Source organism: Hoplias malabaricus, chromosome 16 (genome assembly GCF_029633855.1).
Source record: "Hoplias malabaricus isolate fHopMal1 chromosome 16, fHopMal1.hap1, whole genome shotgun sequence".
NCBI lineage: Eukaryota > Metazoa > Chordata > Actinopteri > Characiformes > Erythrinidae > Hoplias > Hoplias malabaricus.
This window is the reverse complement of record NC_089815.1, coordinates 1,905,408-1,930,249: the sequence shown is the minus strand read 5'-3', so window position 1 is coordinate 1,930,249 and position 24,842 is coordinate 1,905,408. Positions and strand designations below refer to the sequence as shown.

General features: G+C 44.7%; 3 protein-coding genes across 3 annotated transcripts; all 3 read right to left on the bottom strand.

Annotated features, from left to right (window-relative positions):
* Nucleotides 1-3,170: 3,170 nt before the first annotated feature.
* LOC136671987 (ras-related and estrogen-regulated growth inhibitor-like) lies at nucleotides 3,171-6,770 on the bottom strand. Its single transcript, XM_066647913.1, has 4 exons — nucleotides 6,499-6,770; nucleotides 5,884-5,940; nucleotides 5,449-5,522; nucleotides 3,171-4,796 (listed from the first exon to the last, which is right to left on the bottom strand). Exons 1-4 carry the CDS (start codon nucleotides 6,605-6,607, stop codon nucleotides 4,314-4,316), a joined length of 723 nt encoding a protein of 240 aa, XP_066504010.1. The 5' UTR covers nucleotides 6,608-6,770; the 3' UTR covers nucleotides 3,171-4,313.
* Nucleotides 6,771-7,850: 1,080 nt separating this feature from the next.
* Nucleotides 7,851-12,930, bottom strand: mrpl21 (mitochondrial ribosomal protein L21). The gene is made up of 7 exons (XM_066648080.1): nucleotides 12,801-12,930; nucleotides 12,339-12,399; nucleotides 11,142-11,227; nucleotides 10,441-10,604; nucleotides 10,316-10,368; nucleotides 9,862-9,965; nucleotides 7,851-7,996 (listed from the first exon to the last, which is right to left on the bottom strand). The coding sequence occupies exons 1-7, from the start codon at nucleotides 12,841-12,843 to the stop codon at nucleotides 7,932-7,934; spliced, it is 576 nt and encodes a 191-aa protein (XP_066504177.1). The 5' UTR covers nucleotides 12,844-12,930; the 3' UTR covers nucleotides 7,851-7,931.
* Nucleotides 12,931-14,081: 1,151 nt separating this feature from the next.
* slc38a7 (solute carrier family 38 member 7) lies at nucleotides 14,082-22,137 on the bottom strand. The gene is made up of 12 exons (XM_066647507.1): nucleotides 22,000-22,137; nucleotides 19,076-19,571; nucleotides 18,879-18,932; nucleotides 18,545-18,689; nucleotides 18,195-18,339; nucleotides 17,986-18,084; nucleotides 17,655-17,712; nucleotides 17,115-17,229; nucleotides 16,874-17,021; nucleotides 16,593-16,792; nucleotides 16,017-16,068; nucleotides 14,082-15,919 (listed from the first exon to the last, which is right to left on the bottom strand). The coding sequence occupies exons 2-12, from the start codon at nucleotides 19,337-19,339 to the stop codon at nucleotides 15,805-15,807; spliced, it is 1,395 nt and encodes a 464-aa protein (XP_066503604.1). The 5' UTR covers nucleotides 19,340-19,571; nucleotides 22,000-22,137; the 3' UTR covers nucleotides 14,082-15,804.
* Nucleotides 22,138-24,842: the final 2,705 nt, after the last annotated feature.

Sequence of the window (24,842 nt, the reverse complement as noted above, 5' to 3'; positions counted from 1 at the left end):
GAGAAACAAAAGAAGGGTGAAGTAAGGATTAAACGTGGAATGGAAGAAACAGGTAATAAATGAGAGACAGGTAAAAAGTAAAGGAAGGAGACAGTGGGAGAAATAAACAGTGGAGTAAACGGAGCGTGATGATTGGTTGGAGATGGTGTAAAATAATAAACGTAAACAGTGTGTTACTATTACATACGCTGTTGCTCCACCCACTGTGTTTAGGGTGGGGTTCTGTGGGCGGAGTCAGTTGTATAAAAGTACCGCTGGAAACCATGTGGGGCAGTGTAGCCCATATTTCAAGTGAAGCATGATTAATAATGCCTGATGAGTGTAGGGGTGTGTAATAACATATCCACAGTGCAGCCCAACTTTCCCTGCCCAGTTTTCAGCCCACACCCTGGTTGTGTGTGTGTGTGTTTCTCATGTTGAGGTCAGTAAGGTCTACATACCATCCACTTCTTCAAAGTGACCATACACACAGCAGCTATGACCAGGGGGTGTGTCCTGTGGGTAAAAAGGGCAGATTAATAAAGTGATTCCCCCAGGTGCCCACAGTATGTGCTGTACACTGTGTCAACATTAACCCTCCGCACTCGCGCTCCACTGAGCTCATAACCTGTTATTACACGCCTCCGGCTCAAGGCTGCTTGTACACGGCTGGGATTATGAAATCACGGAAGGCTAAGCTCTATTATGATTCGCTTCGTGAGATTTTAACCCTTCCTCTGCTGGGTGTGAGCTCCTGCTGTTCTCCACTGTTCTCACAGCGTTGCTTTGGGGGATAAATGCCAAATCTATAAAGTGTAAAAATCATCAGCTCTACGTAGGTTTGGGGAATTTGCGACCTCTCTGGTGGAGATATGTAACTGCAGGAAGCATAGGGAAGAACACTAACACTGTAAATCTTTAAAATCTCAATATTCTCACAACAAATTCGTAACATTATAATCCACCAGTTTCTTGATGTTCATTGGACGTTTTCTAAAATATAAACATTACAGTACGACACATGACCTGCCTGAGGCCCATTAAGACACTCCCCCTCTGAATAAAATCAACGTAAACAACAATAAACATTTAGAAATGGGCGAATCATGTTGTAATACTCTCACAACCGTCTCAAAATAAAGAATTTAAAACGAAAACTAGCTTCACGATGATTTTACTTGGTAGTAGCTCATGTTTGCAGTCTGTTTAATATTTAATTTGCATTTGCATTAAACAGGCGAGTGTCAACCAACATGAAACCCATTAGCGGCGTGTAACGGGAAGCTGACTGGATGCTGATTAAATGGATTCACATCAGACAGCGAAATTACTCTGGAGCCACCATCTGCTCTGAGGCGATAAATGAAGCACTTCAGTCACAATTCATTACAGATGCAGAGTGTGTGACCACATTAACGACTAAATCTCTGAGCCTTCCACTGCAAAAGATAATGTCTCTAATGTAAAACTACGGGTTATACCTAATATTTCTGAGGCACAGATGGAATCATGGGTCTTTTCCTGCTGCAGCGCTCTCTACTGAACTGTGAAGACTATAAACTAGATGTTGGAACATTGATGTGAGGATTTGCTGGCATTTAGCCACTAGAACATCAGTGAGATCAGCTGCTGATGATGAATAACTATAAACGGCACTCCGGCACATCCTACAGGACTGGGATTGAGGTCCATCACTGGGGTTAATGCCCATCAAACCCACGCTTGGGGATTTACTCATGTGCCACTGCTCCAGAGCGTCCCATTTCATTCTGTACTTTACACTGTGTACAAATTAGACTAGACCTACGAGGACAGCGTCCCAGACAGGGGATTAGTCCTGGACTATAGTAGTCCCAGACTAGGCTTAATCCCATGGAGCATAACCAGAGGAGTGTGGCATATCCTTCCTTCAGTAAAAGTAGTTTTCCACTTGAGTAAATACTGACCGCAGTAAAAGCACAGAAGTCTGATCTCATTAAGCTTCCTCATGAGAGAGAGAGAGAGAGAGCTGTGGTCAGTGGAACTTCTTAAAGTGCCCAGTATCTCTCTGAACACACCACACTCCTCACAGACAGTCACCCGGAGGAAACCCACGCAGACACAGGGAGAACACACCACACTCCTCACAGACAGTCACCCGGAGGAAACCTACGCAGACACAGGGAGAACACACCACACTCCTCACAGACAGTCACCCGGAGGAAACCCACGCAGACACAGGGAGAACACACCACACTCCTCACAGACAGTCACCTGGAGGAAACCCACGCAGACACAGGGAGAACACACCACACTCCTCACAGACAGTCACCCGGAGGAAACCTACGCAGACACAGGGAGAACACACCACACTCCTCACAGACAGTCACCCGGAGGAAACCCACACAGACACAGGGAGAACACGCCACACTCCTCACAGACAGTCACCTGGAGGAAACCCACGCAGACACAGAGAGAACACACCACACTCCTCACAGACAGTCACCCGGAGGAAACCCACGCAGACACAGGGAGAACACGCCACACTCCTCACAGACAGTCACCTGGAGGAAACCCACGCAGACACAGGGAGAACACACCACACTCCTCACAGACAGTCACCCGGAGGAAACCTACGCAGACACAGGGAGAACACACCACACTCCTCACAGACAGTCACCCGGAGGAAACCCACACAGACACAGGGAGAACACGCCACACTCCTCACAGACAGTCACCTGGAGGAAACCCACGCAGACACAGGGAGAACACACCACACTCCTCACAGACAGTCACCCGGAGGAAACCCACGCAGACACAGGGAGAACACGCCACACTCCTCACAGACAGTCACCTGGAGGAAACCCACGCAGACACAGAGAGAACATACCACACTCCTCACAGACAGTCACCCGGAGGAAACCCACGCAGACACAGGGAGAACACGCCACACTCCTCACAGACAGTCACCCAGAGGGGGGCCCCTGGAGCTGTGTGACTGCGACACCTACCTGCTGCGCCACCGTGCGGCCCTGGATCATTCTTCTCTGCAATAAAAAGCCGAAGCTCCAGAATCAGTGGTGTGTCATGATCATAAAGCCCCAAGGACACTAAACACCATCAAATAAACCTCACTAATCATTGCTTTTAAAGCTTTAAGAAACAAGAGAAATCCACGAGCATCCTCCATAAAAGAAGCTGAATCCGAGAAATTGGAGCACTTTATTATTTCGTCCATCTGCTTTAACACTGAGAGCTACTGTGTAAACTCTCCACATGGCGCTGAACAAAGCTTTCAGTGCTGTGTTTTATGGACACAATTAATTCAAGCAGAAAAAGATGAAGAAAACCAGTGTCTAATAATAAATCTTTAACTCGAACATCATGCTTTTCTGTCTGACCTTTCAATTTCACGTCCACAATCTAATGCTGCTCTCGGTTTTTCTTGGTTAATCTAAGGGCCACGTCTCAGGAGCATCCAAGATTAGTGTTCAGTTGTTTCTCAGGACACAGAGGCATTAGTCAAAGATGAATCTCAGCTGAAGCTCCATCAGTGGCACGGAATCCAACAACGCTCTCAAAGAGGTGGTCCACGGATTTGTCAAGATTCCAGCATCGCTCCGTCGACACGTCTCCGGTCCCGTCTCATTCACTGTCCACTGTTCCTTCAAATGTTAAAACGGTGTAAAATGAGAATCAATGTAATAATATTCAGAATGTTCCATGGGGAAAGAGCCGTACGGAAAACTGGAAGCTCATGTCGGGAACCAATAAAGTTCGCTTCAATCTTCTAAATTGTTTCTCCGCATTGACTTCAGATCAATTCAGAAAGTGATTGAGTTGAGCTTTTCTGAGGCATCCCTTCAGCTTTTAAGTCCGTTCCGTGATCAATAACTCTGACAAACCGTGAATGACTGTGTTTCACAGTGTGACATCATCAAACCAATCCCAGCTGATTATCAGTGACCTTCATGTGATTCTATATTTCCTCACTGTGAGTTTAAACCTACAGCTGATGTCCTCAGGCTCTAAACACAAGCCCTTTATGGTGTCCTTTATGAGGCAGGTCACATGAAATGTTGCATGACACACGACAGATGTCACGTTTTATGCCACTGTTGAAATACAGGATGATACTCATGAGCCTAATTCACTCTGAAGGACGACTGGTGATAAGGACGTAAATTCTGGGCCTGTGTGGATGACTGACCCTAGTGCTAAAATATCTGGGACACATGCTTTGCAGCTGAAGGCTTGTCCAGTCTTGTTTTTTCAATACATTAAGCTCAGATATGATAGGTGCCCAATTCTGTTTACGTTGTGGATTGTGAAGGTCTATTTGCTTCAACGCCCCCTCAGTCAGGGAGGAGGTCTCTGAAGGAGCCGAAGCTGAAGCTGCGTCCTGTAGAGGTCAGAGCAGAGTTGGAGTGGATCCTGGGAATCTTGTCCATCATTCTGGAGCCGGTTCGCCTGCGGAACGAGGGCGGGGACGAGTGAAGGACCTGCAGGACGTGGCTGTAGAGGGCGTGGAAGACCGCCGCCGTCTCTTCCCAGCCGTCTCTGACGGAGATCTCGCGGAGAGGGAGCTTGAGGCCGCGGGACAGAGTCTCCCCGTCCTCAGGGGTCACCATGCGGTCGAACTCCAGGTCCTTCTTATTGGCCACAATGAGGATGGGAGGGGGCTCGCCGCTCCTTCGCCCTCCCGCCGCGTGGATGTGGTTGACCAGGAAGCACAGCCGCATCACCTCGTCAAAGCTGCAGCGGTCAGTCACCGAGTACACGATCACAAAAGCGTCGCCCCATTTGATCTTCTCCTCCACCATCAGGGCGTCCTCCTCCTGCAGGAAGACATCGGACATCAGAGCAGAGGGCAGATCAGGACAAGGGCTGGGATTAAAGGTGAAATACGTCCTACAAATGTACCAGAGGTTTCACTGCAGGAGATGAACATATAATAAAAGAGCAAGGCACCTAACCCACAACTGTAACATGGCTAGGGCTGCCCATCCTTCCGGGCATGTGTGCTCACTGCCCCCTAGTGTTCACTAGCGTGTGTGTGTGTAAGTGTGTGTTTCACTGCCCCCTAGTGTTCACTAGGCTGTGTGTGTGTTTCACTGCCCCCTAGTGTTAACTAGCGTGTGTGTGTGTGTGTGTGTGTGTGTGTGTGTTTAAGTGTGTGTTTCACTGCACGGATTGGGCTAAATGCGAAGAACAAATTCTTGTGTGCGAGCACAATGGCTAATAAATTGATTCTAATTCTAATTCTAAGATGCTCCTATGTGGTCGCTATGGTAACGTAGATGACTGCTAGAGTGGTTTCTAAGGTATTTCAGGTGGTTGCTAATTGCATAAAACAAATACTGAATTAATCAAATTACTGTGAATCCTGTGTAAAAGCTCAGCACCACTTCACACCGCCCACTTTTTTACTGCTACGATATAATATTTGTTTTAATAATAATTAAATGACCAGTATTAATATTGTCGTACCTGTCCCGCCGTGTCCAATATCTCGAAGATAACTGCCTCTCCTCCGATCGTCACCTCATGTCTGTAGATAGTTTCTGTAATAAACAGCCAAACAAATGTCATCACACTTATGTCTCGTTTAAAGTTGCAATAAGTCAGTTGTACCACCACACGGTGATTCATTAATAATAATAAAACAGAAAATTACAGATAAACTAATATTGATGTCTAAGCAGATACCTGAGCTGTAAACAAAGCCATTAAAGGGTCTGTATGAAATACGCAAAGCACTCAGAGTAGTGGCCAGTGGTGGTGAATGGAACCAGACATCAACTATAGCCTACATTACGCAGCCCTAGAGGTCACAGGGGTCAACAGGACCTGATGGAGACCCTCTAGGACAGGGTGGAGGACCATATAATGGTTGTGTGTGTAATGTGTGACACTCAGACTCACCTAGAGTTGGATCATATTCCCCGATAAACCTCTTAGTGATAAATCTCACAGCTAGAGCTGGAAGAAAACACATCACACAGAAGAGGGATAGGGGATGAGTGGATGAACGGATGAATGGGTGAATTACACTTCAACAGAAGCAACAGAAAAAAATAAAGCATCAGTTCATTGAAAGAAAAACGTAAATATGAAATACTTCACTAGTTTTTGGAATTCTCCGTTCCACCTTAAATGATTCATCTGTTGCATTCTGACAAGCGCAGGAAGCCAACGTCACCTTTCAATTTAAGGTGGAACTAAAAAGCATCTCCAGGTGGTGGAGGGATGTGAAATCAATGCACTTTTTAAGATGGAACATTTATTAAAGAAACGCACTATGTGTAGGAAATTAAAACTTTAACTTGTTTATTTAAGGTGGAATTTAAAATTCGATCAAGAAGCCAACACATTTAATGTGAACTAGAACACTATAAAACAGCAAGACTTTCAGTTTAAGGTGGAAATAAGCTGGTTTTAGACTCGCACTAATGAAGACTTTATTCCCTTTAACTGATTAACAGTTTTTTAAGGTGGAAAACCACCACACACACTGTGACCACAGAAACAATAATGTACCTGTTTTTCCCACTGCTGCTTGTCCTAAGATGACTATCCTCACAGTTCTTGCAGAAGGAAAGCTCCCAGTTCTCCTCAGACTCCTCGATAAAGCGAAGCTGGAACTCATGGCTGGGGTTTCTCCTCTTTTACTTCTCAAATGTGCTCAAGGAGAAAGGAGAAGATTCTCCAGAGAGAGAGAGACGGCGAGACATAACCACCACAGGATTTCCACGGTGTGTGTGTGTGTATTCACACACTCATTCATACATGCCACACATACAACAGCGCCCTCTAGTGCTTTTTTTTCTCTCTCTCTTTCACTCTCTCTCTATCACTGTCTTTTTTTCTCTTACTCTCTCTCTTTCTCTCTAGCTCTATCTCTCTCTCTAGCTCTATCTCTCTATCTCTCTCTCTCTTTCTTTCTAGCTCTCTCTCTCTTTCTCTCTAGCTCTATCTCTCTCTCTCTCTCTAGCTCTCTCTCTTTCTCTCTAGCTCTATCTCTCTATCTCTCTCTTTCTCTCTAGCTCTCTCTCTCTTTCTTTCTAGCTCTATCTCTCTCTCTCTAACTCTATCTCTCTCTCTTTCTCTCTAGCTCTCTTTTTCTCTCTAGCTCTCTCTCTAGCTCTATCTCTCTTTCTCTCTAGCTCTATCTCTCTCTCTCTTTCTCTCTAGCTCTCTCTCTATCTCTCTCTCTTTTTCTCTCTAGCTCTATCTCTCTTTCTCTCTAGCTCTCTCTTTCTCTCACACACACACACACACACAGCAAAACGTTGTCCACCCCCCACCCAACAACAGCAGATAATTAAAACATTAAAACTGTTATTTCTCATGTGATGTAATGTAATCTAACGTTAGTTTATCTCCATTAACCTTATTTCACTACAATACCCAGCATGCACCTCACACACTCCTACCACCACTAAGGAGCTGTAGCGGAGGTTAAGCCCATATCAGGAATTCAGAACCTGAGCTGAATCTCACTGTGATAAAATGAGTAGTTTTTCAGGACTCTGCTGTGACACCAACATCACACTCAGCTTCAAACACTGCACACGAGTCACAACACGGACCGCTTCTGAAGAACACCACCACACTCCTGCTCCAAACATCACCAACGTCACTGTAAACCCAACTATTACACAGTCTTTATCTATCAGCAGTTCATTATTCACTACATCACCCTTCATTATAAACTGAACTGAGAGAGAGTGATGTGTTTGTTAGAGATTTAAACTAGAGATAAATCAGAAATAAATCTCATTCATTTGAGAATAAAACTGTTTACAGGAATCATACACGTATTTAAGAATATAACCCTTAAATAAAAGATAAAAACAATTGAAGAAACACAAGAAGAAATGAAACATCGCAATCTTTAATTAAACATTAAACAGGGACAGGATTTTCCTCCAAAACGAGGGGCGCAGTTTATTTACAAAAACCAGGCGGTTTCATCTTAAATTCGGAGAAACTTGGATGGTGTTGATCCGAAGAATCGTCTGCGGCTGCACGATGACTGCAAGGAAACACAAAAATATCTTACACTGAGGATTTCCAAAGCAGGACATCAGTGTGTGTGTGTGTGTGTGTGTGTGTGTGACGTCCGGAATGTACACAGAGACACAGAGGAATTACACAAATGCAGAGAATAACCAAAAGTTTGACGTCACTTTTAGACAGAGCAGAAGAAACAGCAAATATATCTCACTCCGACTGGATTTAACTCTCAGCCCCCCCACCCTCAGAGAGTACTTCTCCAAAGTGAAAGCTGGTCAGGGGTTGTGTATTTTTAAGGTTTTGCTCCAGAGCAAAGGTCCTGTTGACTCCAAAACAAATCATCAAAACTATATTTAGCCTGTAATTGGTGTTTACGTCTGCCTAGGAATTCAGGCCACTCTCTGAGGACAGTCCAAAAGCTCGGGGCTGAAAACTTTGTTGGAGCAGAGCATCGTCAGAAACGGCAGGGTTTTAGTCGTTTTCACCACCACCAGAAAAACAGCACGGTTCATTCACATAATTATTATTTTTAAAAGAAGTTTAAGAATCAAATTGCAAGTCTTTTGCTTCAGAGTGGGTCCCGGCTGTGTTTAAAACAGGTTAATACAGAACCTCTGACACATCCAGGCTACTAGGAGTCAGTGTAACGGCTGAAAGAACGGTGGAAAACCACGCTGACTGCACCCTGAAATTAAACCGACACAGACTTCGTAAACGCATGAAGCAGCTACAAAATAATTTCAGTTAAGATCTGGAAACTGTACAGAATCTTATCTACAGCTCAGCGCATTGGAAGAGAAGGCAAACAACCCAGATCTGTCACATCAGCTGACAGACTCCTGCAGTGGTTGGCATCATGAGGAGAGAGAAGGGAGAGGGAGGGCCATCCTTTATTCACAGAGGGAAGTCAAGCGTGCTCTCTGTACGACTCCCGGCCTAAGATGGCGGAGGCGGCACAGGGCACTGAACCCAAGATCTCCTGATGATGGGGCCACCACTCAGACCACGGCACCAAGAGGGAGCCCCAGGGTTAACATTTTTTCACTTCTTTAACCTTTAATTTCTAACCTGCCGTGTTATTAAAAACATGTGTGTGTTCTCCCTGTGTCTACGTGGGTTTCCTCCGGGTGACTGTCTGTGAGGAGTGTGGTGTGTTCTCTCTGTGTCTGCGTGGGTTTCCTCCGGGTGACTGTCTGTGAGGAGTGTGGTGTGTTCTCTCTGTGTCTGCGTGGGTTTTCTCCGGGTGACTGTCTGTGAGGAGTGTGGTGTGTTCTCTCTGTGTCTGCGTGGGTTTCCTCCGGGTGCTCCGGTTTCCTCCCACAGTCCAAAAACACACGTTGGTAGGTGGATTGGCGACTCAAAAGTGTCCGTAGGTGTGAGTGTGTGTGTGTTGCCCTGTGAAGGACTGGCGCCCCCTCCAGGGTGTATTCCCGCCTTGCACCCAATGATTCCAGGTAGGCTCTGGACCCACCGCAAGCCTGAACTGGATACGGGTCACAGACAGTGAATAAATATCTATTGCAGTTATAAATACAGGAATATAAACAGACAGTAGTGACACACACACTCTGCTGATAGGCTGCATTCAGGGGTCAATTAACAAACAGCAGTATGTTTCTGTCTGTGGCTCTGTCAATATTTTATTACCTTAATTATTCCACAAAGCCTTAAAACTGCATTTTTATCCACAGCTCCACCTCATATCACAGTATATTACGAGAAGCATCATAAAAAATGTATAACACTGAGACTGAGACACATTATGAGCATCGGTGATTAAAGCAAACGTGCAGCTGAAACAGTCTGTGGTGGAGTTTAAGATCCGGTCGATGCCTTTAGGCAGAATTCCTGAATAAATCAACACCTGAAAACGGAGTTACTCACTTTTCTTCTTCTGGAACCTGTGTCTCTTCCAGAATCGCATGTGCACCATGGGCCAGGACTCTGTTTTCTCTAGGACTGTGGCCTCGACTCGGACCAGGTCACGGCTGAGTGTGAAAGCAGACAGACAGTCAGACAGATGGTGTGAAAACAGAGAGAACAGAACCTCCTCGTTCAGCGCTCGTAGACTCTCACTGTAACACTTCAGCACTGTCTACAGTCTCTACGTACAATTCTGAGGAGAACTGACCATAGATTTAATGACAATCTGATGAGGATTTGATGGCATTAGACCACAGACATTAGTAAGGTCAGGTGCTGATATCGGAGCATTAGTTCTGAATGACAAACACCACATTGGTTGAAGGGCCATCGCTCCAGGAAACCTTTCAACTGCTCCACAGCCCAGTGACGGGGAGGTGGCATTCAGACAGGAGCCTCTCTGATTGAAAGTTACCTGAGCAGTGGCTTCCCGATGAGTGTGAAATCTTCTCCTCCGACCAGCAGCACCTACACAACAGCAGAGTGTTAAAGACAAACACAGACAGAGTGGGAGATCAGTGGGAAGCTCGGGGGACTCACCTTCTCCAGGACTATCCTTTCCCCACATTCTGCCTCAATGTGGTTTTCGATTTGGATCAGATCCTCGTTGGTCACTTTCCACTGACGGCTGGCGAAATGGACGACAGCGAATAACCGTCCGTATTCTCCGTTCTCAATCAAACGGTTCACCTTCTGTACAACGGCTGCAGGAAACAAAGCACGTCATTAACAACCGGTTCAACAACAGCGCTGTGGACACCTGACCTTGTAATAATTCTTTAGAAAATGATTCGGTGCGTGAGGAATATGAAGCTCTTCCTGAACATGCCTCGTAACTCACTCACTCACCTTTAGCAGGTGAACATTCTCCACTGGGGGCATCATGACAGTGCTGTTTTTTTAAAAATGTGCGTTTCTAAATTTTGTAATCACCATCGGATTTGAAGCTCCATCCAATACCTTTGTGATGAGTTACACTGGTGTTTGACTGAAGTTTGACTGGAGTTTGTGGCCCACAACGAATACTATTCAAATCTGTATTTGACTTCAATAAAATTCTCAAGGCTGAATGCAATCAGACCCTCACAGCAATGCGTAAGTAACCTGTGTGATGTCTTCCCCGACGATTAGAGACTATTAGTTCATTTTGGAAGAAATACTTGATCAACTTTGTAATAAATTCCTCACAAACTGAAGTCAGTGGATTTGTGAATAAATTGATTAATTAACATAAATTTTACCGTGATGTTTCTCGGCTTCTTCTTCTCTGTCGTACGACGGAAGCTTGGGCCACGGGGGTCTGGACAAAGACGTCTCTGGAACATAACTGAGAGACATAATGTTATAAAAATTAATAAATTTGTAAACAATTATCTGAAAGTATTTTTATTTGAAAGAACATCTTTGGGAATGTGAATCTGTTATCCACAATTTTGAGTTTAATCACGACCCGTTAATACTGTGTAAATAAAACAATCGTCTCTCTCTCTCTCTCTCTCACACACTCACTTTCTCTCTATATACATCTCTCTTTCTCACTCTCTCATTCTCTCTCACTTTTTCTCACTCTCTCTCTTTCTCTCCCCCCTCTCTTTCTCTCTTTCTCACTCTCTATTTTTCTCTCTCACACTCACTTTCTCTCTATATATCTCTTTCTCACTCTCTCTCACGTTTTCTCACTCTCTCTTTCTCTCTCCCCCTCTTTCTCTCACTCTCTTGTTCTCTCCCCCTCTCTTTCTCTTTTTCTCTTTCTCACTATCTCTCTCTCTCTCTATTTTTCTCTCACACTCACTTTCTCTCTATATATCTCTTTCTCACTCTCTCATTCTCACATTTTCTCACTCTCTCTCTCTTTCTCTCCCCCTTTCTCTCTCACGCTCTCTTTTTCTCTCACTCTCTCCCCCTCTTATTTCTCTCTCTCTCTCTCACTCACTCAATGTTCCTGTTTTTGGGGCAAGACTTCTCCATGAGAAGGTAAATCTAGACCAGGTTTAAAACACTGCTTTAAAATTTGGGAAGTCACCCAGAATCCTCAGAAATGTTTATAGCTGTGTCATCGAGAGCCCCCTGACTGGCTGCATCACCGTGTGGTACGGCAGCACGACTGCGACGGACCGAAAACGCTTGCAGAGAGTGGTGAAGACCGCTGAGAAGATCACCAGGACTCCACTACCCTCTCTGCAAAGCACCTACCACCAGAGCGTCCGCAGGAGAGCTGCCTCCATCCTTAAAGACCCCATCCACCCCCAGCGTGGACTGTTCACACTTCTGCCCTCAGGCCGGGGGTACAGAAGTGTCAAAGGAAAGACCACTAGGTTAACGAACTCTTTCTGTTCTTTTAATGAAAGAAAGCATTTCACTGAACACAGAACCTGTTCCTTACTGTGACAATGACAATAAACTCTCGTTGAACTTTAAAATGCAGATGGGACTCTTACTTGTTTGGAAAAGTGGTGCCCTTTGACCTCGGACACTGTGTGAAGAAAGGAGCTGTACGTCCTGCAACAAACAACACAACAAATCTCTTAAAGTCAATAAAATATCCTTACATTTTGAACTGGAATGTCTTCACAACACGTCCTCCATCACTGCACACACACACACACACACACGTGTATAAGATCAAGCCCAAATGTCACACACAGGAAAAGACCAGTGGTGGAAATGAACCGAGCGGAGGGTGGATGAGGACCATGTTCTGAGTCCAGATTAAACCTGGAGATGATACACTTTCAGATTAAACACAAACTGCAGTGAAGACAGTGTTCAATGACAAAGCGCTTCTCTATAAAACACAGCCGCTGATTCACAGCTGAATCCTCCGGAAGCGCCAGGCCCAGACCTCCGGCTCTAATCCCGGGGTTAAAGTCTTTAAAAACATTGGTTTGGTTTATATTTACGTGTTTGTTGCAGCGCTGTTCTCAACATCATGCGCGCCGCCATCTTCCCTCTCCCACCGTATGACGTCACAATCACGTCCCAGCGCTGCTCTGCGGCTCCCTCTGCCGGACACAGCGAGAAATGTCCAGCCTCCACCAGCAGGTAGAAAAAAACGAGAGAATACATTATTTTAATGACTAGTAAATGTCCCAATGTTTTTCTCAGTGTTTTCTACAGATATTGTCTAGTACCTGTCTAATCTACTTACCTGTAGTCACAAGTGCACTGGCCTTTATGTTTATATTGCACACTGGATTTTGAAAAAAACATAATCTTGTTCAGCTGTGTGCTACTAGTCTGAGTGACAAAACCGTGCGCTCTGACTTGACTTGAGCAATTTAATTGTTGTGTGATCATTTAATTATTCATTCATTCATTCATTGTCTGTAACCGCTCACAGTGTCGCAGTGGGTCCAGAGTCTACCTGTAATCATTGGGTGCAAGGTGGGAATACACCCTGGAGGGGGCGCCAGTCCTTCACAGGGCAACACAGACACACACACATTCACTCACACACTCACACCTACGGACACGTTCGAGTCACCAATCCACCTACCAACGTGTGTTTTTGGAGCGTGGGAGGAAACCAGAGCACCCGGAGGAAACCCACGCAGACGCAGGGAGAACACGCCACACTCCTCACAGACAGTCACCCGGAGGAAACCCACGCAGACACAGAGAGAATACGCCACACTCCTCACAGGCAGTCACCCGGAGGAAACCCACGCAGACGCAGGGAGAACACGCCACACTCCTCACAGACAGTCACCCGGAGGAAACCCACGCAGACACAGAGAGAACACACCACACTCCTCACAGACAGTCACCCGGAGGAAACCCACGCAGACACAGGGAGAACACACCACACTCCTCACAGACAGTCACCCGGAGGAAACCCACGCAGACACAGGGAGAACACGCCACACTCCTCACAGACAGTCACCCGGGGGAAACCCACACGGAGGTCTGCTCTTGGACAGAACAACCCCTTTATAACTTCACCATGAATGGGCGGGGCTAAAGTGCTGTAAGCTGAATAAGTAAGTCTTTATGTAATCACTAACATATTTGATTCAAGAGACTTTACGCAGCTTAAGCTTGAACTAACTGACTTTAAAGAGTGTTTTATTGTTTAAATACTACACACACGTCAGTTCATTCATGGACCCCAGGACATGTGTTTTTAGTGTGATGGGTTGTAACAGCAGTGAAATATAAAACATGAAAGAGATTGTCCTCCATCAGTTCCCTTTATTGATTTGAAAATAATAATAATAAAAAAAACTGTAATTATAACAAACAATAGAAAATAAAAGTGTAAACTTTGACATGTCTTCTGTGCGTCACTAAACATCACTTTGAGAGAAGACGAGACGTCTGCCCAAACGTCACTGATCATTGTCAGAGTTCATCACAACAGAAATAAAGTGACTCTGGGATTTCAGGCTCATGATTAAAAGTAAACTGTGCAAAGATGGTGTACCGCTGAGTGAAATAATCTTAAATTCAGTGTTACATCAATATCTAGTAATAAATATTATAATAAAATATTAGGTTCTTTAGATTTTACAGACATTAATGTGAAACTTTAATCAAATGATTCATCTCCATTAGCAGATATTTTCACATGATATATTTACATAATAATTTAGAAAACAATTCCATTATCATTCCCACAGTGATGTCACACAGAGAAATTACAGAGACATTAAATACAATTAAGAAAATTTCACTCAGAAACACTCATTGTTTTAAAATAAAACTAAAACACTGTTAATTCACTGTATTTCAGTCACTTCCAGTTGTTTAAAAGCTAGAGTCCCTTTTTCGTTTCATTTTACTGACGACTTCTGAATCAAATTCTAGTAAAAATATTCAAAAGCAGTCAAATAAAATGTTAAAATGTGACAAAAATAAAAGGAAATAAAGCACCAGAAGACAACTCCCCACAATTAAAAGGGAAATTCTAAGGGTTTGGTTTCTGTAGTAACTCCAGACACTGGACTGTTGACGGCGGTGGGGAATGGAACCAGACGTCCTCCTTTGAAAATCCCCTCTGACAGTGAGGACAGTAAACGGTGTGTGTGTGTGTGTGGTGGTGAGGGGGGGGGCTGACGTCTGGCGACTGTTTGGAGCGGCTTTGGCTTAAAACACAATCACTGTAAACACATTCATGGCGAAGAGGTGCAAATCATCATCATCATCATCCTTCTTCTTCTTCTTCTTCACCGAGCTCTTTACACAGGAGGAGGTCAGTGGTGGAGGAGAGGACACAAGGTGCTGGGTTCATCGCCTGGTTCCATTCCCCACCACTGAACAGAGAACTCTAACATCCAAAACACTTCAAAATTATGAGGCATCTGCGGAAATTATTTAAAAAAAAAATAAATAAAAGACAAAAAAGTAAACCCAAAGTGGTCTGCTCTCAACATAGTGTTGTCATGTTCTCTTTTGAACATTTCCACACACACACTACAGGGGAGTGCATGCTGCATGCGGACTGGATCTGTGCTGCATTACGAGGTATAAATGTAATATTCACTGCAGATAATCAGCTCTGAGCGAGTCAAAGTCCATTAAATCTATTCTCCATCCGTAATATTCTCATCGTGACTTTGTTTAAAGGATATTTTGAGGTTAACTGAGATATGTACAGGTTTATTATGTGTTTTTATCTGTTAAAAGAGTGGGTCTTATTTCATTGGCAGTGGCTTTACTTCATTAACGTATGATGTCATTATCCACCAATGAAAGAGCAACTTAAAAAAAACGTAAACATTAAAATTCTCTTCAAATTGTTTAAATAATTGTATAATATCAGCCACCCATGAGCTCACAATGCGAGATATTAGAGATATCAGCTAGATTTAAACCGTTTGGACTGCATTAGAGCTCCCGGCGCAGTGGAGGAGCTTGTGTTTAATCAGCGGCAGGTTTGAAGTCGCAGTCCTTGTAGTCCGTGTATTAGCTGTCCGCTCCGTGGATGATGTCTTTGTAAATGGCGTTGGTGGTGGTTTGGCCAAAGATGAAGGCTCCGATGGTTACCGTGACGACCCCATAGGCCACCAGTGTCTTCCAGCTGCGGAAAGGTTCAGAGAAACGTAAGCAAAAGACAGTTGCATGAGTTTATCATGTATTTTATTTGAATACGATTAAGAAGCGGAGCGTGTGTTTACCCGGCGGAGTGGATGTCATGTTCGGAGAGTTTGGCCTGAATTAAACACAAACCTAACAAACAGAGAGCAAACAGGAAGTTCAGATCTGTAATAAACACACTGTCAAAGACCAATCTGAACCAGGCTGAGTGTTATAAGGGTGTTATTCATTCATTCGTTCATTCATTATCTGTAACCCTTATCCAGTTCAGGGTCGCGGTGGGTCCAGAGCCTACCTGGAATCATTGGGCGCAAGGCGGGAATGGGGGGGCGCCAGTCCTTCACAGGGCAACACACACTCACACATTCACTCACACCTACGGACACTTTTGAGTCACCAATCCACCTACCAACGTGTGTTTTTTTGGACTGTGGGAGGAAACCCATGCAGACACAGAGAGAACACACCACACTCCTCACAGACAGTCACTCGGAGCGAGAATCGAACCCACAACCTCCAGGCCCCTGGAGTTGTGTGACTGTGACACTAACCTGCTGCACCACCGTGCCGCCCAAGAGTGTTATTATTATTATTATTATTATAATATACCGTGACAAGATCTTTAATTTACTGTGAAATGTGACTGTGATAAATACCTGGGAAGACGAATATGAAGCATGCTGCGAGACCCCCGATGAGGGAGATCACTCGCCCGATGTCTGGGATGAAGAGAGCGAGGAGGAGAGTGAAGCAGAACCAGACGAGTGTCTGCAGCAAACGACGTCTACGCTCTCTCGCCACGTCTGTGTCCACCTCCTCCCCTTTAAACCTCAACCACAGCCCCTCCACTACTGCCCTGTATCACACACACACTTCAGAACAGGTGTCACTATAATGGTTTCATTTGGAAAATCAGATGATGACCGTAAACTCGTACCGTCCACAGAAGTGCAGTATGGGATACGAGGTGACGACGCAGATGATGATGAAGGCGCGTGCGATGGCCACAGCCACGTCGTTGGACGGATACGACATCAGGACGTCCTGACTCACGTTAGAGCCGAACGACAGGAAACCACAGACTCCTGCAGAGACAGCGTGTACACACTCAGAGCTAGCACTGATCGCTGAGAAACACACACACACACACACACCGGTCAGGTGCGTGGATTACAAACCTGTGCCTGTGTAAACAAAGAGGCAGATGATCATGCTGAGTGTGACCACGACTCCCCACGGACGAATCTCCGCTTTCTTCATACTGTTAAACACCGGGACACTGCTCACATGACACTGAGAGAGAGAGAGAGAGAGAGAGAGAGAGAGATTAAATAAGTAACTTCCTAATTCTTGGTTTCAAAATTCCTAGACTATTTCCATACAATGAAAAAAGCTCTCACACACACACAGAGAAAGAGAAAGAGACAGAGAGAGACACACACAGTTACAGAGAGAGCGGGAGAGACAGACAGAGAGAAAGAGAGAGAGAAAGACAGACCGAGACACACACACACACAGAGAGAGAAAGACAGACAGAGACAAAGAAAGACAAAGAGAGAGAGACACACACACAGATACAGAGAGAGAGAGAGAAAGACAGACAGAGACAGAGAGAGACACACACAGATAAAGAGAGACAGAGAGAGAGAGAGAGACACACACAGATAAAGAGAGACACACACACAGATAAAGAGAGACAGAGAGAGAGAGATAAATACCTGAAAGCCGAAGCAGATTGTGGGCATTGCGTTGAAAACATCTGTCCATGACGCAGGACTGGAGAAATATATAAAATGATAAATGCACAGTGTTTTTGCATAAAACAGCTACTGACAATAAAACTCTACACAAACAGCTCCTAAAAAGCAGCCCGTCCCAAGTCTTCAACCCCCTCCCCCTCCCCCCCAGGGCAGAGCAGTGCTGGTACCACGCAGAGGAAAAGTACCACTGCAGCTGATCAGAAAGTTCACTAGGAACTGAGATGCACTCCATACACACCACACACACCATACACACCGTACACACACTGGAAACTGAAACAGCACCAACCTGGTGGGGATGTCTCCAGGAGAAAACTCTTTGTCCGGCCAGATGTATTTAATGATGATGATGATGGTCACGTACCAGGTGCCAATCACACTCAACGTGCTAAAGACAAACAAAAACATCACGGTTAACCCTTTAACGACAGCGTATAACCTCTACAGAAAGCCACAGAATGATACTCAAAGCCAAGCGCAGACTGGAGGGTGCTGTACCTGGCGTATTTCTGGAAGCTGATCTCTTTGGGGATGGACAGTGGAAGAATGATGAGAACTGAGGTCACTGTGATGGTGAATCTTCGATCTGTGAACCAATGAGAGCCCACCTCCGCCTCCGAGTCATGGGTCATAGCTCCAATCACTGTCCGGAGAAAAAGAGAACAGAAAAAACAGCTTTTATTGCAGTGGGCCATAACTAAGGCTGTCTCTCTCATGTGTGTGTGTGTGTGAGAGAGAGAGAGAGAGAGAGACACACACTTATGCCTGTTGAGCTGATCCCCAGTGATGATGAGGAAGTTAGTGTATAATTGAGTGAGCGAGCGAGACAGAGAGAGAGACAGACTCACGCTTGTCGAGCTGGTCCCCGATGATGATGAGGAAGGCGATGCAGGTGCCGAAGGTGTACACAGCGATGGCGATCTCACAGATGACCCCCAGAACCCTCCCACACACAGCTCTCACCACCTCCTGATACGTGCTCTCGTTACTCACCTGAACAAACAAAGGAAGTGTAAAGCTGTGGGGAAAAGTCTGAGTCTGTCACAAATCCGGATTTGAGTTAACTAGATAAAGTAAGCCCAGAGCTGACGACCGGCCAATAACAACGTCTCTCTGCTCTTTATCTGTTGGACTTATTGGTCTGTGTGTGTGTGTGTGTGTGTGTGTGGTGCAGATCTTTACCTGAGAACAGTAAGCGAGAATCACCAAGCCAGTGATGATGAAGACCATCATGCACTACAAAATAAACAAACATAAGAGAAGAGCATTACAATGCATCAGAAGAGAAATAACAAAAGTCACATCGCCCCCTACACTTCCAGAGGTGTACTGCAATTTGTCACAACGATTAAACAAACATTACAGAGTACAGGACTCACCAGCTGCAGCACCACGCCAGCCGTCACCCCTCCAGCCATATTAAACGCAGCAGGGAAGTTGAGAAGCCCCGCCCCCAGCGCCGCATTGACCACTATAAACACCGCCGCAAACGCCGAGGTCCCTCCCCTGCTCTCCTCTTTTCGGCCGGGAGCCAGAATGGAGTCCACGCTGGGGCTCTGCAGCAGCCACGCCCTCTCACCAGCATCATCACTCATCCCCCAATCCCCCGCCTCACAGTTCACTGCCAGATCTGCTCGTGACATCGTCCCAGGCTCGGTTCACACTCACACACACACACACTGACAGGAGCTCTCACACACGTGGCAGGGGCCAGGGGCACGGCATGGGGTCACACACACACACACACTCAGGAGATCTTAACGTGGAGGCAGGAAGACGCCATGGAGCCGTCAGACGACTAAATAAATATACACTTTGACAACTGGGGCATCACACGTCACATGCTGTGGGTGAAGAACAACGTCAGAGCGGGGCCTGAGGAAGAAAGAAAAACAAAAGGAGAATCAGAATCAGGCCTCAGTGAGTTTACACAGTGACTCACAGCACACCATTGAATACAACAGACATTTCACAGTACAGTGACATCTCACCCTTAAATCTCTCTCTCTCTCTAAATATAAACACGTGTGTATTCAGTACTCAGTAAAGTACACAGATATTTAAAGTGCTGAATGGTTACAGACAACATGTGCAAATAAATAAATGAACAAATTAATTATAAACACAGTAAAAATTAATAAAAAAAGAAGGAAACCCACGCAGACACAGAGAGAACACACCACACTCCTCACAGACAGTCACCCGGAGGAAACCCACGCAGACACAGGGAGAACACACCACACTCCTCACAGACAGTCACCCGGAGGAAACCCACGCAGACACAGAGAGAACACACCACACTCCTTACAGACAGTCACCCGGAGGAAACCCATGCAGACACAGGGAGAACACACCACACTCCTCACAGACAGTCACCCGGAGGAAACCCACGCAGACACAGAGAGAACACACCTCACAGACAGTCCCCCGGAGGAAACCCGCGTAGACACAGAGAGAACACACCTCACAGACAGTCCCCCGGAGGAATCCCACGCAGACACAGAGAGAAAACACACCACACTCCTCACAGACAGTCACCCGGAGGAATCCCACGCAGACACAGGGAGAACACACCACACTCCTCACAGACAGTCACCCGGAGGAAACCCATGCAGACACAGGGAGAACACACCACACTCCTCACAGACAGTCACCCGGAGGAAACCCATGCAGACACAGGGAGAACACACCACACTCCTCACAGACAGTCACCTGGAGGAAACCCACGCAGACACAGAGAGAACACACCACACTCCTCACAGTCACCCGGAGGAAAGTTTTCCTGACCTTATCTGCTGAAAATGCAAAACTGGCACTGTGTCCAAAACCGTGCCCTATTAACTATTTAGTGCACTAACTTGGTGTTTAGCCATTTTGTTGTTGTAGCGTCTGAAAACACAGTGGACAATTTTTCAGTGCGCTCAAACAATCCCACAATGCACTTCAAAATGTGGTGTAGAAGCCATGTACACTAGCTGATATTAGTGGATTCCCATAATGCCCTGCACATGAGGTAGTTTCCAAAATTGTTCACTACCCTCCTGTCTTCAGTTATAACAGTGCACTGTGTAGTGAGTGACAGAGGGAACAGTGAACAGGGAGCGATTTCAGACCCAGGGATGGTGGGTTTAGCAGAATTTTTTAACACACAAACTGTCTGTTTGACAAATACAAAACGTAGTAATATAGAGCCTGCTTTAAAAGCTGTTCGTTTATTACTCACAGTTTGCAACCTGTTTTCTCCAGTGATTCTTCCTCACGTATAACTCAGTAGTTACACTGACACCTAGTGGCCTGAGCGTGTCACACTATTCTGTGTGTTCTGTATTAATCGTTATAAACTTGGATCAATATGTGAAAGGGGGGGGGGGGGGTGCGATCTATGGATCATTAACTGATCCACTCAGGGAAAACAGAGCCTGCTGAGTGATCTCATGTGAGTTTCATGTGACTGCTCTTGTAAATGAATATTGTATTTTTTTAATCCAGTCAGAGGGTAAACCACATTTATTTTCACAATAATCCGCTGTCAAACAGCTCCGATAAAATAACATTAAAATACAGTCTAATTGTGTGAGTAATGTTTAATCGTATTAGAGCTGTTAAGCTCGTTATTGTGTAATTCTCCTGAGTCTTTTATCCGTGATTTTAGCAGTGACTCGCCCGCTTACGCAAGACGTCATGGGAATTGTAGTTTCGAGCGACGCTGGCTCAGCTTTATTCGCAGTGAACCCTCTCCCTCGGAAAACTACAACTTCCTTCTTTAAAAGCAAAGATGAGAAAACAAACGCGAACAAAACAAACCTAGCTTTACCTCAACCCCAAATACTGACTGTTGTACGTTAATAATAAAGAATAGACTGTGTCTTTTTTAATTAAACACTGAAAAGACAAACGTAAATATGAGAGAAAACATGGCAGAACTGAGGCTCAGTCTATGGGACGATACCTGAACATTTTGGATTTTAAAGTGTCGGTTTTAAACATTCAGTCTTGGTCTGATCAAAGGTGGAGATGTTTTTAAAGGCGAAATATATTTAAAAATTAAATAAAGCCTAATATATGGGCTTCATCGTGTCTAAAATCAAGTTAAATCTGTTCACTGCCAGAAAATGATACCAACACGTAATGCGGTGATTTTCTAAAATAAAAGGCTCAAAGTTACCACCATAATTCTCTTATTTCTGTGTCCCCCGTTTCAGCAGCGAAGCAGGCACCCGGTATTTATTTATTAAAAGGCCTCGCTGTTTATCTCTGTCCCATTCGCTGTAAATAAATAATAAACGTAAATGAAGCCACTGACCTGAACAGAACCGAACCCTACGCGTCTGTGAAGAACTTCAGAGTCCAGCAGCTCAGAAAGGTTTAGATTTCATGGATTAAAGTCTACGTTTCTGAGAGAATGAAGTCTCACTGCTGCTGATAAAGCAACACACACACGTGATGGGTGATGAAACGCACAGAATTATGGGTAGTGTAGTCTTTTAACGACTGAATCAGTCAAGCATTTTTTTCAGGATTAACTAGTTGTTTATTTAAAGGCTAAGCAGCAGCGATATGAAAGTGTCAAACAAATAAATACAGTGGAGTTTGAGTTCCTAACTTGTGTTTATTGATAGTCAGAAAACATGTTATTTCTTACTAATTGAAGGAATAAGGTTTAAAAGACCGTTGGTCCCCCCCCCCCCAGCGGTGTTGGGAAACTCTAATAGGCGTCTTGCCTGTGACGTAGATGGTGGACAACACTCTAGAAGCTGCACTTAATTTAATGCAAAATGACGAAAAGGTGTGTTGTTTTTGGCTGCAATCATTCAATGTACAGTGGGACATCTGTGAACAAATGGCCCAAAGATCCCAAAATATCCAGAAAATGGACTAAATTTGTCCACTTTAAACGGGCACTTTGGAAAGGACCCTCCGCTCACTCCGTTATCTGTAGCTCATTTCACTGGCGCTTTTCCAACAATATGGACATGTAAGGACACCAACGAAAGGTGTTCAAGAGCCTCTGTAACATGGAGGTAAACAGGGTAAGGACACTCACTTCGCCTGTTTTAGTTGGTGTTAGTTAACGTTAGCTTGACTCGCTAAACTCGGTGTCTCAGATTATACTCGGCTACGTAGCTGCATTACGGAGGTTTATAGTGTCGGATGAATTCGAGTTCGACTTCGATCACATTTACAAGAATAACGGTACCTCTACATTTGAGTTTAGCTTATTGCTAGGCTATTGTCATGAATAATGTTGGTTATTTAGCTAGATACTGTCATAACAGTCAGTCATAACGGTGTTTTACCGCGGCGTTGTTCAGCTGTTGTCCACCAGTGACGTCACCGTCGCGTTCGAGAATTTCCGTAGCGAGCTCGGGTTTTTCCGTCAGTTTAATAAAATTGTCAGTTTTAAAGCAAATTAAGCTGCTATTTTCATTTTAATTCATACTTATATCTGTCAGTAACTACAATAATGTGAAATATTCATGGAGGTCCATTAAGTGGTGCTTAGCCTTTAAACATTTTGAAGCGCCTTATCCTTATTTTGAGACACACATTCATTATCTGTACAGAACTTTTCTGTTAACACCACACCAAAATAAATTTAAAGGTGGGATCAACTTAAAAATTTGTGGGAATGACTAAATTATGTAACTTAATCAGCTGGGTACTTTAGGAGCCATTAAAAATGCTGTTACATGAGCTACGCTGGCCTCATTCTTGGACAAAACTGGTGTCAGAATTGGGATGAAATGGAAGAAATCCAGTGATGCACTGAAGAACTTAAAGTCTTGTCCTAATCTATATCTGTAATGATGTGTTTTACTTACACAAGCAGTGTGAGGTTTATACTTTCATTCATTACTCTTTAAATATAAAACTATTAACCCATTTAAAACTGATTTGTGGTAGTTACATTACCATGAGGCCTGTCTGCACTTGATTTAGAGATCTGTTAATAGTCCTCTCTGTTATATAACCTTGTGAAATGAGAACGTGGCGGGGATCACAAGAGTGAGAGAAAATGTTGAAGAAGTGAAGTGAAAAGCGGAAGTATTTTCGCTTACTGTCACAAAAAAGCAGTGAATTCAGCACAGCACCAACTTTACTCTTCCATCTCCAACGCCACAGTCTTTTACTTAAAACTGATTTCAGAAATAACAATTGTCTAAATTTCTTTATCAAACAGGAACATCTAAAAATGATACAAATATGAAACATAATACAAATGTTCCTCTGATTAAAAAGCAGAAATGAAAAAGAAGTCCACAGTGGTTCTTTATTTCTCACACAGCGTATGAAAATGATTTATTCGGACATTTGTGGTCACATGACCATCCATCAGTTTTGCAGAAAATCCTGTAGCTTGTGTTATTTCTTACTTTCATGAGGAAACCATGAGTAAAACTGACGTTGGGTGATTAGTCCTGGATCACAGACACTACTCTGACTCATCCCAGAGGAACTGGATGGAGCAACATCACTTCAGCTTCAGAGAACCCTGCAGCGCTTTTCTATAGAGGCTATAGAGACCCATTATAATGAACGTCCACAAGCTTTTGGATGTATTTGGGGCCCATATGGACAGCACAGATGGGCACCAGCAGGTTTTGTCCATGGGTTAACTCTTGGCCTCACATATGTATGCCCTTCAGGGTCAATGCTGGGCATCTGGACAATATGGACAGCCCACAAGATGACACACATGCAAACAGCTTCTAAATGAAGACAACACACTCCGGGCCCACGTCGACTCCATATAGAGAGTTACTGAGCAGCCTACATTTATCCACTACATGAAGCTCACCGGGGTCCCACTAGTAGCCCAGGTACCGACCCGCTCCGAGCCCAGACCCGTACTGAACCCAGCGAGAACATGTTCAGCACCTTTAGGGTGTTTTCACACTTGTCGTTTGTTTGCTCTGGTCTGAGAGTTTACTTTGTTTTCACACAGTGTTCTCTTCGCTTATTGGTCAGACCTGTAAGGGGCGGAGCTAGAATGTTAAAACAGGAAGAAGATCCCGTGTTGTGGAGTTGTGCATGTGTCTGTGCTATTTAACACAGAGCAACGGTAGCAACTGCACTTGTTTATAGCGCTGACAGTTATCTGAGCAATGTACCATCCCATAATGACAAGCACACCGGGCTACTGTA